The 15,582-nt window shown below is 28.2% G+C and overlaps 2 protein-coding genes across 2 annotated transcripts; one reads left to right on the top strand and one right to left on the bottom strand.

Annotated features, from left to right (window-relative positions):
• Nucleotides 1-333: 333 nt before the first annotated feature.
• LOC122851008 (histone-lysine N-methyltransferase NSD2) lies at nt 334-5,279 on the bottom strand. The gene is given in 6 exon segments (XM_044150054.1): nt 334-782; nt 1,248-1,516; nt 1,597-4,572; nt 4,679-5,080; nt 5,127-5,169; nt 5,211-5,279. Coding segments are annotated over 6 exon segments (3,942 nt in total). The 3' UTR covers nt 334-599.
• Nucleotides 5,280-6,059: 780 nt separating this feature from the next.
• LOC122852530 (mediator of RNA polymerase II transcription subunit 1) lies at nt 6,060-13,891 on the top strand. The gene is given in 5 exon segments (XM_044152396.1): nt 6,060-6,423; nt 6,511-6,656; nt 6,736-6,878; nt 6,880-7,089; nt 7,091-13,891. Coding segments are annotated over 5 exon segments (6,255 nt in total). The 5' UTR covers nt 6,060-6,392; the 3' UTR covers nt 12,816-13,891.
• The last annotated feature ends 1,691 nt before the right edge of the window (nt 13,892-15,582 follow it).

Raw genomic sequence — 15,582 nt, 5'->3', positions numbered from 1 at the left:
AATTTGCACAATATTTTTATTTGTTATAAAGATATTAAGCTTTACTTTGATTTTAAATAATTTTTTTCTTTTCTTTTTGAACAGAGCGTGTCTTATAAACCAATTAATTAAAATAATAATGATACATGTAAATAAATTATACGATTAAATATTATTATATTAATAATAAAAAATAAAAAAAAAAAAAAAAGAAATTTTTAACAATATATTGAATAAGACTTTCAGACAAACATTAATTTTTTTCTTTTGTTTAATTAATAAATGAAATAATACATGTTTATTAATCAGTATAAAAATTATTATTTCGTGTAATTAATAATTTATTATCCGAAATATTTTTTTGTTTTTCTATTAAGATTATAACTTATAAATTTATTTTTTATTAATACGTAATTTTTTAATTTAATTTTCACATTAAGACAACTCATTTAATACGAAAACACTAAAAGAAATGACTAACAATATAAATTAAAAGCTATTTACATTTTTTAATTTTTTGTTTTTCTATAATTATTATTAACTACTTATTATAGTGTAGATGAAAAAAAAAAAAAAAAGAAAATAGTATTTTAAAGTGATAAAATGAATATTTTTCTGCACTATATTCCACCACCAATGCCAATAATTTCATTCAACTGGTGGGTTGTATAGCCCATTGATTTAATTTTATCATTAACATTAATTAATGAATTATTATCTAATTTATCATCTTTTGCATTATCCAATTTATTATTTTCTTGAGTTACTGAATCATCATCACCTTCTTCACTGCTTATTACAACCTGCAAGACATGTTACTTATTTTTTAATGAATTATTCATATTTCATAAGTATCCAGGACTCACAACACAACAAAAATCATACCATTCAATCAAAAAAAAAATAAAATAAACTATAGCCGTCAATTTAGAAGTATGAAAATGATCAAACAAATGAAGACACAAATTGAAGAATTAACAAAAACAATAATTTTTAATGTAATTAATAATATAATCATATTTTTCAATAAGAAAAAATTATTATTACATAATTTGATATATCTAATTAAATCATAAAAATAAAACATAAAATAAGATAAGAACGATTAGCATTATATCAAGTTAATCATGAAAAATATAGATGATTTAGTTATACATAATAGCAAAATAACAAAAAACATGGGTATTTGAAAAAAAATATATAGGTATATATATGCCATTTCCCATTAACACATTGACGATTGACATAAATTATGTGTCATCGCTTACCTCGATTATCGAGCCTCTAGGTGATAATGGTTCAATTGGACTATCTGAATCAGCAAGTAATGATGCTTTGTCAAAATCATCATCAGATTCTTCAGGTTCTGGATATTCTGGTGACATTTGTTTTCCATAAATAATAACATTATTTAAATTTTGATTATTTTTATTATCAACATTAAAATCTTGATCGTCTTCAAATAGTAGATCTTCATGAATTTTACATAAATATCCACCATTTTCTTTTTGTTCAGTTAAATTTCCCTCTAAATGATCTAAAATATAAATTAAATTAAATTAAATTAAATAAATAAATAGATGAATGAATAAGTAATAATTAAAAATAAATACTCACTTTGACAATATGCAGTACTACAAAATGTACAATGTGATGCAGTTCTATCTGAACATGTAAGACAATGATGCCACGGACAAATAAATTTACTATTATTATCAATAATATTAGCACAATCAGTATGATAACGTTTAAAACAAGATCTTAATTGACATTTTAATAAATTATCTGTATCAATAATACTTTGACCACATTTCCAACATGGATGAATTCTTCGACGACGTTGTTTTTTAACTTTTTCAGCAGTTTCAATTTTAGTTTGTTGTATAACAGTTAATTGTGGTTTTTGTACTTTTAAACCAATATAACCACTACAATTTGATGCACCACATAAACATGGTTTTCTTGTTTCACCATCAGATGCAAGATTATAATTAAATGTTAATTCTTCATTATTTGATATATCACGTAATGCAAATAAACCAATTCTTGTATCACCATTAACTGTCCATTTTTGTGTTTCACAATTTGGTTGACATGAATGATTCATAAATCTGCTTAAATTACCTTTTGGTTCAGCATCAATTAAACGATAATTATCAATTGTTAAAAAATAATAATTTTCATTTCTTAATTCTTTTTTTCTATGTAATCTTCTTTTATATTCAGCTTCATCAATAACTTCACCAACATATTCAATAACAAATTGTCCACTTTTAATATTATCAAGTGTTCTTAAACCCCAACCACGTCCAGCAGTATGAAATGGTTCCATTGCTGGATAAACACGTCTTACAAATGCTTGATTATTACATTTTTCACCAGCTGGACATATATCTGGACTACATTCAATTGATAATATACGATTTAAACAATCAGTATCACTTGAACATGGATTTGACCATTGTGGATTACATTCACAAGCAACAATACTATCAACTTCAACTGGTTTAACATTACCAACTGGTTTATTTATTCTTAATTTAACATATGGTGGTGGTTTTAATCTTTTTGGTATTGTATCATCTTGTGCTGCAATTTTTTCATTTTTTAATTTTTGATAAACATCATTTGCTTCATCAACAGCAATTTTATATGATTCATCAACATTTTTTTTACCAATTGCTGTTACTTTTGCATTTAAATCACCATCTTGATATAAAAAGCAACGTCCACGATGTGCCCAATAATAATTATGTGTACCAAAAAATTCAACACAAAATTCACCATTTGAATGTGTTGCTGTTTCTAAATTTAATGGTATTTCATTTGGATAACATATACGTGATGGCCACCAACGATAATTACCAAGTTTACACCATACAACTTCACCATACAATGGTAATCTACCAGTTTCACAATCTTCACATATAAATGCACCATCTGGTGCATTAATACCAAGACACTCTGGATGAAATGATGTTGGACATGTATCACAACATATTAATGAACCACCACGTGTACATAAGAAACACCATGCTGCATTTAATGGTGGATTTGGTGATATATAATGTTTTGGACATATTATATGTGTACCAGTTAATATTTTTGAACCAGCTGGTAAACATGATGATGCTGCATGATATGCTGATGGACAACGTACACAACGTACAAATCTATCATGTGGTGCACGTGAATGACACTGATAACTTTGTGGATTATCTGATGTACATGTATGACATACATGATATGGACATGCTATTCTACCACCTTGCCAATGACTTTGAGGCCATAATTTAAGACATGATGCATGATAATGTTTTCCACATGTTGACATTGAACATCTTATTCTTTCTTCTTCACGTTCATTACATACAAAACATGCTGGTGCAACACCAGATAAACAATCAATACATTTAAAATTTTCTTCTTCAATTGAATCATATTTTTTTGGTGTTGTTACTGCTACTTCTGTTGATGTTATTGATGATGATGATGACGATGATGATGATGGTGTTGTTGCTTCTACTAGTGCTGTTGTTGTTGATGTTGATGGTGACGGTGATTTGTCAGCTGTTGTTTTATCATCAATTTTATTATTATCATTATCAGCATCATTATTTTCACAATCAGATTCTGATTCACCTGGTTTAACACAATCAAAGGTACGAAATACGCCATGGCCACCAGTTTTTCACAGTTTTTCGGCTTTTGTTCCTTTAAATAAATTCATTGGTTTATTTTTTTTCATTGAATCAGTTGATGATGATGAAGATGATGATACAGATACTTCATCTTTGTCAATTAATTTTTTTTTTTTATTACTATTATTTGTTTTACTAATAATTGATGATGTTGATTTAACTGATTGTTCATCAGCCAATAAATCACAATCAAAATCATTCAATTTTTTAGGCTTATATTTATTTTTAAGATATGTTGCCATACTGTCCCATGTTGTTTTGAGATATGCACGTATATCATCATCTGTTGATTCTGGTGGAAAATTAATTAATTTATGTCGTGTTTCTTCATAATATACTTCAAAATCACCATGTACAATATCTGATTTTTTACGACGTGTTCTTTTTGTTTTACGAATAACTATTGATTCATCTGATGAATCTTTAATACTTGATGGTGGTGTTGGTGGTGTTTCATTCGTTAGATTTATTATATTTTTATCATTATTAACAAAATTATTGTTATTATTTATAACTGTATTATTATCATCATTAAGTTTTTGTTTTTTTTTCATTGGTTCTTCATTTATTGTAGAAGGTGGACGTCCACGTTTTTTAATTTTTGATGCACAAGTTTTTTCAGCAATATCAATTCTATCTTCAATTGACATTAATAACATTTTTTCAGCTTCATCAACAGCAATTTGCCATTTTTTTTGTATTGTTGATTTAACAATAAAACCAGCATATTTTACAAATTTTTTTTTATTTTTTAGTACTTCAACAGCAAGCTTATTAAAATGATCAATACCAGTATATTCCATAATCCAACTTTCACTGACCCATCCATGTCGTCCTTTATCACCAAAATACTGTACATGAATTAATGTGGCTACTTTACGACGTCCAACACCTAAAATAAAAACAAAATGGAAAAACCAAGAGGTTATTTAACATAACTGTCTATTTTAAACCAATGTTTTTTTTTTTTTTTTTGTAATTAAAAAATAAATACTTACTTTTTTCTTTTGTAAAAATATCTGTATTTGGTTCTAGTGTTATAATACAAGGCCAATAAGGATAGTGACTGATATGAGCCCATGTTAATTGTCCAACAGACCATTTAATTGATTTACCAGTAATACTTTTATCATTATTATCAACAACTTCCATTTTTTCTTCTTCAATACAATCATTTGTTGATTTATCATCAACGTCATTAGGACTTTCAGTATTTATCTCTGATACACTGACTGAATTATTATTTTCTATAACATTTTCGTCTTTTTTAATATCAGCATCACTATTAACAACTGCTGTAATTGATTTTATTTTATCATCATTTACAACGCCATTTTCTGTTTTATGATCATGTTCATCTGATTTAGCTATATCACTATTTGAACTTATTTGAATTTTGACTGAAATAATTTTAATATTATATCACTTGTGCACTTTTAATTTTACGTCCATAACGACTTATAACTGGTGTTGTATTTTCTGTTTTAACCTTTCTTTTTTTAATTAATTTTTGTTCGACATTTTCGGTACATTATTATCATCATCAGGTATTGTTGTTGAATTATTGTCAAGAATTGTTGTTGTATCCAATGGTGTCATCGACTCTGTATAAAAACAATTCATTTCATATAATACTTTATTTAATAAACATCATATCCTTAATAATCACACTTAAATTTCAAAAAATATCCAATATGTAATTAATATTTAATTTATAATACAATTCAGGTTAATGTTAATTTTTTTTTTATTGTTTGATGATGATGATGATGATGATGTTCGGTTATCCAAGATTTTTTTTTGACACACAAGCGTGTTGAACTGCTTTTGTTTATAATTTATTTATCTTTCACTATTATTTTTTATATACTGTAATTTATTGATGAATTTATTCACATGATTGATGATGATTATATATTTTAATATTAATATTTATTGGGTAGCAATTAATACACAAAGCTTTGGTCCAAATAGGCAGTCAATAGTCCACAATGGTTGGTGGACAATAGACATGAGCGTTTCCCGCTATTTCATTTTTTTTTTTTTTGTCATAAAGCGACATAACCTGCACTCTCTCTTTCTCTCTCTCTCTCTTTTTTTTTCTCTCTTGTTTTTTGGAGTGTTTTGGAGTTGACAAGAATTAATTTAAATTATTTAATAATTTTATTTATTTATGTTATAATATTAATTAATTAATAATATATATAATTTTAATTATTTTGATTTATTAATAAGCTAAAAAGTAGTAAATAAGTTGGCGACGCTATTGATTCAAAATTGGCGGGGAAAGATGGCCGCTTCTCAGCGACAAAGCTTATTGTAAATGGCACTTAAGGAATTGTTGAAAAGGCGCCTTGAAGGAGAGCAAGAAAAAGAGAGAGATAGAGGAGAGAGAGACAACTAAAATTGCCCTGCATATCGTTTGGATGTTGCAAATGTTTTTCTAACATTTAATATAACAATTATAAAATATCAAAGAATAAAGTGAAAGTTTTATTAAGATTTATCATTATTGAATCAAAAATACGTTTGACAATTTGTGTTCATGATGTGTAAAAGTTAGATGAATTTTAATAGTGTGTTCATGAACAGCAATAAACATGAGAGAAGTCCAGATGTTATTGACATAATGTAGTAAAAAAACATTTATAATTTATTTATCAAATTGTTTAATTGGATAAATAAACATCCGTGATATCCGGAATAGGATACATGGATGTAGCAAATGGCCAGAAACCCCACGGTAAATAAAATATATATTTTTATCAATTATTAACACTAATTAAAAAAATGTATTATTTATAATTTTATTTTTTTTTAATAATTAAAGGTGGACAATTGTCCACTGGAGGAGGTACTGGCTTGGACAAAAATAATGATTGGCAAATGGAGTTGTTGATGGAAAAATTACGCTCCAAGTCATCAGCTTTTAAAAGTCTTGTAGAAACAGCAAAAAATCTTCGAATGGCAATGCTGGTAATTATTAAACAACAATGATAATCTTAATAATATTAATAAAAACCTAAAAATGAATAATTATATTTTTTTAAAATAGGATAAGCGTTTTTCAATTGATAGTGTTGAAAAAGGACAATTACAAAAATGTCTAGACACTGAAATCGCAAGACAACTTAACTCATTACAATCAATGGCGAAGTCATCAACTGGACTTAAATTTATGATGGCATCATCGGAACTATGTTTTTATATCATCAGAGGTACTATTTGAACCATCTGGAATAGTAAAAGATGTTAAAATTCATCATGAAGGAAAAAATGAACAACAAAGCTGTGAAGAACTTGTATCATGTTTATCACGTGGTGATTTTGTTGATTTTACAGCACAACTTGAAGGTCTATCATCGATATATCAGTTAAATGCTGAAAAAAAAATAAAATGTAAAGCATTTTAGGTGGCTGATGGTTGCATTACAAACATTTATTAATGTTCATAAAAGTCCAGTTGGTATATTAGAAAAAAGAAAAGGTGGTCATGCTATGAAATTAACATATTTTGTATCACCATATGATTTAATAAATCAAGATAATCGTAAATGTGATCAATTAAGTTCTGAAGCAGTTATAACACGTAAAATTGGACATTCAGTAACAGTATGTATGGAAGGTTCAACAGCTCATAAATTACCAACATCAAATATAATAACAGTTAATCGTAGTCCAACTGGTAAAAATACACCTTCATATGCATCATTAACTGGTTCAAATTCATCAATGTTACCAGCATGTTTTGTTCTTAAACTTGGTAAAAAAATGCCAATGTGTCTTGAATTAATATATCGTATACAAAAAGTAACTGAACTTGAATGTACAGATGTTACAAAACCACAACCATTATTAAGTTTAATTGTACAACATTCAAGTAATGGACAACTTGATTGTCGTTATAATCGTAGTTTATTTGTAACATTGCCAGATCAACAACATTGTTATTTTATGACAGAAAATAAAAGTATGGAAGGTGTATTAATTGGTAGTATACCATTTACACATCCAGCACATGTACCACAAATACTTGTTTATTTACGTCAACAAGCATTATTTAATACATTATTAACAAGTTGTGTTAGATCAATGTCATGTAATAATATTGAAAATGCAACAATGTTTGAAATAAGTGCATTATCATGGCAACATATGTCTGTTAGTCTTGAGCATCCATTTGAAGAAACAATGGCAACTGTTGAGCTTGATTTAACTGATATATCAGCATTAAAATGTAAATTATATGGTGTATTATTAACAAATACTGAACAAACATCTGATATTATTAGTAAAGTTTTACAAAAGTGCCTTAGTATACCAGTTACAATGAGAGCATTAATTAAAACATGGGAAGGAAAAAATTTAATGCCAATAAGTAATTTTGGAAGTGGTACAAATGGTACAAATGGTGGTAGTGGTGGCGGTGGTGGCAATGGTAATAATAATAATAATAACAATAATAATAATAACAATAATAATAATAATAATAATAATAATGGTAATACAACAAATGGTACAACTAATTATGGTAATAATGAAAGAGATCAAAATGGTCATGATACATCAAATAGTATGACTGATTTTACAAATGGTGATAATAAAATTCAACCAGAAAATGGATTGAATGGTAATGCTATAAACAATAACAATAATAGACTATCAACAGCATTATTACCAACAACATCAATATCATCATCATCAATAACAACAACAAATCAACAGCAGCAGTCTTTTTTAGATGCCGGAACGGAGAATAGTATCGGGTTCCCGTCGTTTTCCGGTCAAGCCGATACATTATTATTATCTTCTTCATTATCATCAACAGCTACAACAGCAACAACACCATCAGCTACACTGAATTCATTTTTTAATCAAGATAAAAATTTACCAAGCAGTAGCACAGTGACAACATCAATAATAACAACAACAACAACAACTCCACCACCAACAACAACAGCAGCAGCAGCAATAACAACAACAATAATATCGTCATCATCACTAACGACGATGACAACAGCAGCAGCAGCAACAACAACAACAACAACAACAACAGCAACAGTTTCTATTGTTGATAGACCAAAAAAAAGAAAAAGAAAAACAGCTGATGGTACATGGCGTAGTCCAAAAAATAAAAATGATGATACTAATGATATATTATTAGAAAGTTCAAGTTCAGATTCTACACCACTTGGTACACCAACAAATAGTAGAGATGCAAATGGTACTAGAACACCAACACCAACATCAATAAATATTATTGGTAATTTAGATATATCAAATATTGATACAAGTGATTTTATATCTGGTGATACAAGAAGTTCAAATGAATATGATATTGATAATGATAATGAAATAATGGAAGTACATGATTTACCAGATGATTACACTGAAATAATAAAACGTGATAAAAAATCACGTAAAAATCGTGATGATAAAAAAAGTCCAAATGTATTTGATGAAAGTAAAAATAATAATTTAATACCACCATCAGTTAGTATAACACCAATAACAAATAGTAATATAACACAAACAACAAATTATAATTCTGTATTAACTGGTATGGGTTTAGAAAGACGTCCGGGTATTGAAATAATACCAATATCATCAACACCACAAACAAATTTACCAAGTTCAATAACAATAACACCAATAACTGGTGCAACAATAAAACCAGTAACATCAGATGAACGTAAAGATAGAAAAAAAACAAATGATGATAAAGGAAGATTAGAAAAAAAACGTAAAAGAAAAAGAGAAGATAGTCCAATGGGTCCACCAGATAAATTACCACCAAAACAACAACAAGATCCATTATCAAAACCCGTATCAGTTAGTATTAAACCAACTGAAACACAAACAAATATAACAACACGTCCATCATCACCAGCAACAACATTGAGAAAATTTAATCCATCACCAACACATACAAGTCCATTGGCACTTGTTGGTAAATCATCAACAACAACAACAATTAAACAATCAATAACAAGTCCAAATACAACAGCAACATCATCATCAACAACATCAACATCAAGTAAATCATTACCAAGTCCAAAACATTCACCAGTATACAATAGTCCAAAACATTCATCAGCAAGTGTTAGTCCAAAGCATGGTACATCATCACCAAAACATGGTGGTTCAACAAGTTCTGGTAAACCAAGTATATCAGCATTAAAATCAGCTGCTAATAATTCACCATCAGCATCATCATCATCGTCGTCGTCATCGTCGTCGTGTAGTAAAACAAGTAGTGAAGTAACTGTATCAAAAACAAAATCATCATCATCATCAAGTAAAGATACAAGTAGCCGTGATAAAGATAAAAAAAATCCATCATCGTCTTCATCGACAACAACAGCAATTACTACTACATCAGCAACAGCAACAACAATCACAACTACAACAACGACAACAACAACTGGCATATTATTTACAAGTGGAAATTCTGGACATCAAAGTCCAAAAACAAAATCATCAAGTAATAAATTAAAACAAATTGAATTATTACCAAGTTGTACTACTGGTGATACAACATCATCATCATTACCAAGTAGTGGTAGTAGTACACCACCATCTGGTAGTACTGATATGTGTAAATCAGCAACAGCACAATTACAAGCAAGAAATCGTAAAGGTTCATTAAGTGCAGTTATTGATAAATTAAAAAATGCCCAACATGTTACTGATGATCCTGGTAATAATGGTGGTAATGGTGGTAATGGTGGTGGTGGTGGTAATGCTGCAAAAACATCACCAACAACAACCACAACGAGTGAAACATGTCAAAAAGAAAAGACATCAAGTACATCAACTAAAACAAGTGGTGATGGTAAAAATAGTGGTAAAAATAGTCCTTCATTAGAATCAAAAAATCCAGCTGAATATATGGTTAAACATAGTTTAGATGGTATGAAAATAACAATTAATAAAACACGTGTTAAAGATTCAAAAACAGGAACAAATACGAAAGCATCAACAAGTAGTAGTAGTAGTAGTAGTACGAGTGGATTAATACCAGTTGATAAAACATCTTCATCATCATCGTCATCATCATCTTCTTCATCATCATCATCCTCGTCGGGAAACGGATCGCCCAAGACTCACACTGGCCTGAAGCCTGGTGTAAATTCTGGACCAGCTTCGAAAAAACCACAATCAACATCATCAATAAAAGTGTTGAGTCAACAGGGCGCATCAACGACATCATCAATGTCAAATAAAATCGGATTATCAGGTCAAAAATTATCATCAACACAAAAATTAACATCAAATATTAATACATCAAATACAAGTGGTATTACAACAAAAAATTCAAGTACAAAAACATCAAGTGGTTCACCAAAAATGTCAAATTCAGGTGCAACTGATTTAAGTAGAAATCGCGATAAACAAAGACAACCAAAATCAATTGATAAAAGTTTATTTGGTACAAAAACAATTGATTCAAGAAAATTAAGTCCATCACCATTACGTGATGATATTGAAAGTGAACGTTCATTTAAACTTTTAACACATTCATCAATGTCAAATATAACAAATTTTTCACCACAATTAGTTGTTGAAGGACTTATTAATAAACAATTAGATACAAATTTTCAAATACCAAAATTATCAGCACGTATTAATGCTGATTCTTCTGATAAAAAATCAACTAATGAAAAAACAACAACAGCATCATCAGTAGCAGCAACGACAACAGCAGCAGCAACAACAATAGCAACAACAACAGCAATAGCATCAACAACAGTAGTATTAACAACAACAACACCTTCACCTACAACAACTCCACCGACACCGCTAGCAATAATAACATCACCTCCACTAGCAGTAACAATTACAACAGCAGTGACAACAACAACAATCACTGCAACAACAACAGCAACAACAACTTTGTCAACAGAACAAAATAAATTAATTGATTCAACAATTAAAATTGAACAATCTAAAAATCAAACTATTCAAAATACAAATTTATCGAGTAATCAAAAATCTATTGACGTTGTTGATGCAAGTTTAGTATCAACAACATCAACAACACCAGATAATTTGTCATTGACTACAATGCCAATTTTAAATTTGAGTAATGCAGCTGATGCTTCAACGAGTCTTCAGTCATCTTCATCTTCCACAACTGTTTCAACAATACCAATAATTTCCGCAAATATTACTACTGCAGCTTCTACTATAACAACAGCGTCTTCATCATCTTCCTTGTTATCATCTATTTCTTCAGATCCAGTTTTAGTATCTGTTGCAACATCTTTAACACCAATATTATCGTCTTCATCGGCAATTTTAACTTCTCATGATACTGATGTGCCCACTAATTTATCAATGCAACCAGACATTGAATCCAAAGATTTAACTGCCAATCAAAGATCCTTATCAACTTCTGCATTTCTTAAAAATGTTTCATCAGTTGATAGTACACATAATAACAATAATAACAATAATAATAACAACAATAATAATGATACTTTAATTAATATTTTATCATCACATGCAAATACAGATACAACAAATGTTGCTGATTTAATTACGTCAAAAATAACTCCAACATTTACATCGTCATCATCATCATCATCATCATCAGCATCATCATCAAGTAATAATCCAAATACAATTGCATTATTATCAGAGAGTTTAAATTTAAGTACAAAACCAGCTGATGCTGCATTAAATAAATACAAAATAACAGATGATAGAAAAATAATTGAAAAAAATCAAAATCCAACAGTAATTCCAAGTGTATCATCAACAACAACAACAATTGATATGCCAGTTAAATCAAAAACACCAGTACCAAATATAATACCAGATGTTGGTGATATGTTGTTAGATTTTTCAACACCAAAAGATGTTAATAAAGTTGCTATTTCAACAATAACAGATAGAGCTATTAGTTTACAAACACCGGTTAGAAGAAATACACCACCACCTTTACCAATAGCACCATTACCAATAACATCACAATTGCCAACATCATCTTTTTCACCCAATCCATCAATCAGTACTATATTAAATACTGTTAAAAGTCCATCAGAATCACCACGATTAATACCATCAGCATCACCGTGTATCACTGATGATGAACTCATGGACGAGGCACTTGTTGGTCTAGGCAAATGAAGATTACTAAATGTCCTGCGTTTTAAATGTTACCCAAAAAAAATAACATTGGTTTCTACGAATTATTGTTATTTTAGTAACCAGTTTATTTTATTTCTATGAAATTTATTTGTAGGTAAATGATCAAGTAAATATTATTTTATTTATTTTTTTTTGTTTACTACACAAGCATGTTAGTGTTACATGTACAAAATTATATAATGGTTTTGTAATTATTAATTTTTATTGGGAACATTTTTACATGTAAAAAATTAAGATCTTTGAAAGAAAAAAAAAATTTTAAAAAACGCAGGCAAAATTAGGAATTTAATTAAAAGTTATATAATACTCGAATTTTTAAAGTTTTTTTTTTAAATACTTTTTATTTTAATTAATTCATGACTCTGTTGATTACACTAAAAAAAAAAATAACATGTAAAAAAGAACAAGAAAATGATTATTAATTTATATATATATTGTTTTTTTTTTCTTTTTTTATTTAACAATTAATATGAGTCAAATTAAAGCTTTTCATCGTGCTTCCTTTGGACAATAATAGATATTTTTATTTACCACAAATTTGTCATGAAAGTAATTGCCTTTATTTTTTTTTCTCTCAATCTTCAATTATTAGAAAAATATTTATAAATCAAAAATATATAAATAAAAAAGACTATATACATGATATTGTTAAAATATCAATTTAAATAATTAGAAAATTAAAACAAAATTCTAGTTCAACAACGCGGGTGTGGAGAAGAGAAATGAAAAACAAATATAGAGCTTGAGCAAGAATTAACATAAATAAAAGAAAGTTCAAATAACAAAGAACAAAATTAAATTAAATTAATTATTAATAATTAAAGTTTGATTTAAAAAAAAATTGTTCAATTGTTACAATTTTTCAAGTAACGACAACAAATTGATTTATAACGAAACAAATATACTTGAATAATTTGTATAGTTAAAATTAAATCAATCAGACAACAATTAATAAATTAAATTGAATAAAAAACTAATAAATGCGAGAACTATATACATGTATATATTCTGTATGCAAATAATCATGTTGTATAATTATCTTTTCTCACAATTGACATATGATTATTTATCTAGAAAAAAAAAACAAAATAAACAAAAAAATTAAACTCGCTAATAAATATATTTCTTTGTTTAAAAAAATAATGTGTGTTTAAATTTCTTTTTTTCTCATTTAAATTCTAAATTTTATTTCAGATTTATTTTGAATAGAAAACTTATTTTAATGTGGTATTTGTAAATACGATAAGTGAGGATCTATTTTCAAAAATATGAAATAACTCTTTGCTCATTCTATGTTCCTGATACTCGAAAATTTTTTTTTTTCTATCAAATTTCGAGAAAAAAGTGGAAAAAATTTTTTCGAGTATCAGGAACATAAAATAAGCAAGGAGGTATTTTCAAAAATATGAAATACCTCTTTGCTCATTCTATGTTCCTGATACTCAAAAATTTTTTTTCCCAAGAATTTTGAAATTTTATAGAAAAAAAAAATTTTCGAGTATCAGGAATATAGAATGAGCAAAGAGGTATTTCATATTTTTGAAAAGACCTCCTCACTAATTCTATGTTCCTGATACTCGAAAATTTTTTTTCTATAAATTTTTTGAAATTTGATAGAAAAAAAAATTTTTGAGTATCAGGAACATAGAATGAGCAAAGAGGTATTCGATATTTTTGAGAAATCAGCGCCACCTATTATTTTTTTTGGGAACTATAATAGGTAAACATTAATATTAGATAGATAGGGGCTGTTTTATCAGTGGTTATAAAAGAAGGTTTTTTGAGTCACACTAAGAAGCGCCATCTAGCGTATTTTCTTGGGACTATATAGTAAAAACATTAAAATATCGGAGATAGAAAAAGGCTGTTTTATCAGGGTTATGGAACAGAAAAAGAGGTATTTTTTGTGCCACACTACGAAGCGCCATCTATTGTTTTTCTTTAGAACTATAAGGGTAACACATTGAAATATCATAGATAGACGAAGGCTGTTTTATCCGGGTTGTAGAACAAGAAAGGAGGTATTTTTTGAGTTAACAAGTTCAGCGCCATCTGGTGTTTTTTTCAAGAACTATAAGAGTAACACATTGAAATATCGTAGATAGGAGAGGGCTGTTTTATCAGGGTTGTAAAACAAGAAAAGAGATATTTTTTGAGTTAACAAGTTCAGCAGCAACTGGAGTAATTATTGAAATATCGTAGATAGAAGAGGGCTGTTTTATCTCTTCTGAACAGAAAAGAGGTTTTGAGCGCCACTCATTGTTTTTCTTTAGAACTATAAGAGTAACACATTGAAATATCGTAGATAGGAGAGGGCTGTTTTATCAGGGTTGTAGAACAAGATAAGAAGTATTTTTTGAATCAACAAGTTCAGCGCCATCTGGTGTTTTTTTCAAGATTTATAGGGGTCACACATTGAAATATCATAGAGAGACGAAGGCTGTTTTATCAGGCTTATAGAACAGGCAAAGTGGTATTTTTTGAGTTAACAAGTTCAGCGCTATGTATTATTTTTCTTAGAAACCGCAGTGTTAGAATATTCCAAAGATATCGAATACCTCTTCGCTCATTCTATGTTCCTGATACTCGAAAAATTTTCCTTCCACAAATTTTTCGAAATTTGATAGAAAAAAAAATTTTTCGAGTATCAGGAACATAGAAAAGCAAAGAGGTATTTTCAAAAATATCAAATACCTCTTTGCTCATTCTATGTTCCTGATACTCGAAAAATTTTTTATTAAATTAA

Source organism: Aphidius gifuensis, linkage group LG3 (assembly GCF_014905175.1).
Source record: "Aphidius gifuensis isolate YNYX2018 linkage group LG3, ASM1490517v1, whole genome shotgun sequence".
In the NCBI taxonomy this organism is placed as follows: Eukaryota; Metazoa; Arthropoda; class Insecta; order Hymenoptera; family Braconidae; genus Aphidius; species Aphidius gifuensis.
Note: the sequence above shows the minus strand (reverse complement) of the source record. Positions and strands in the feature narration are given on the sequence as shown.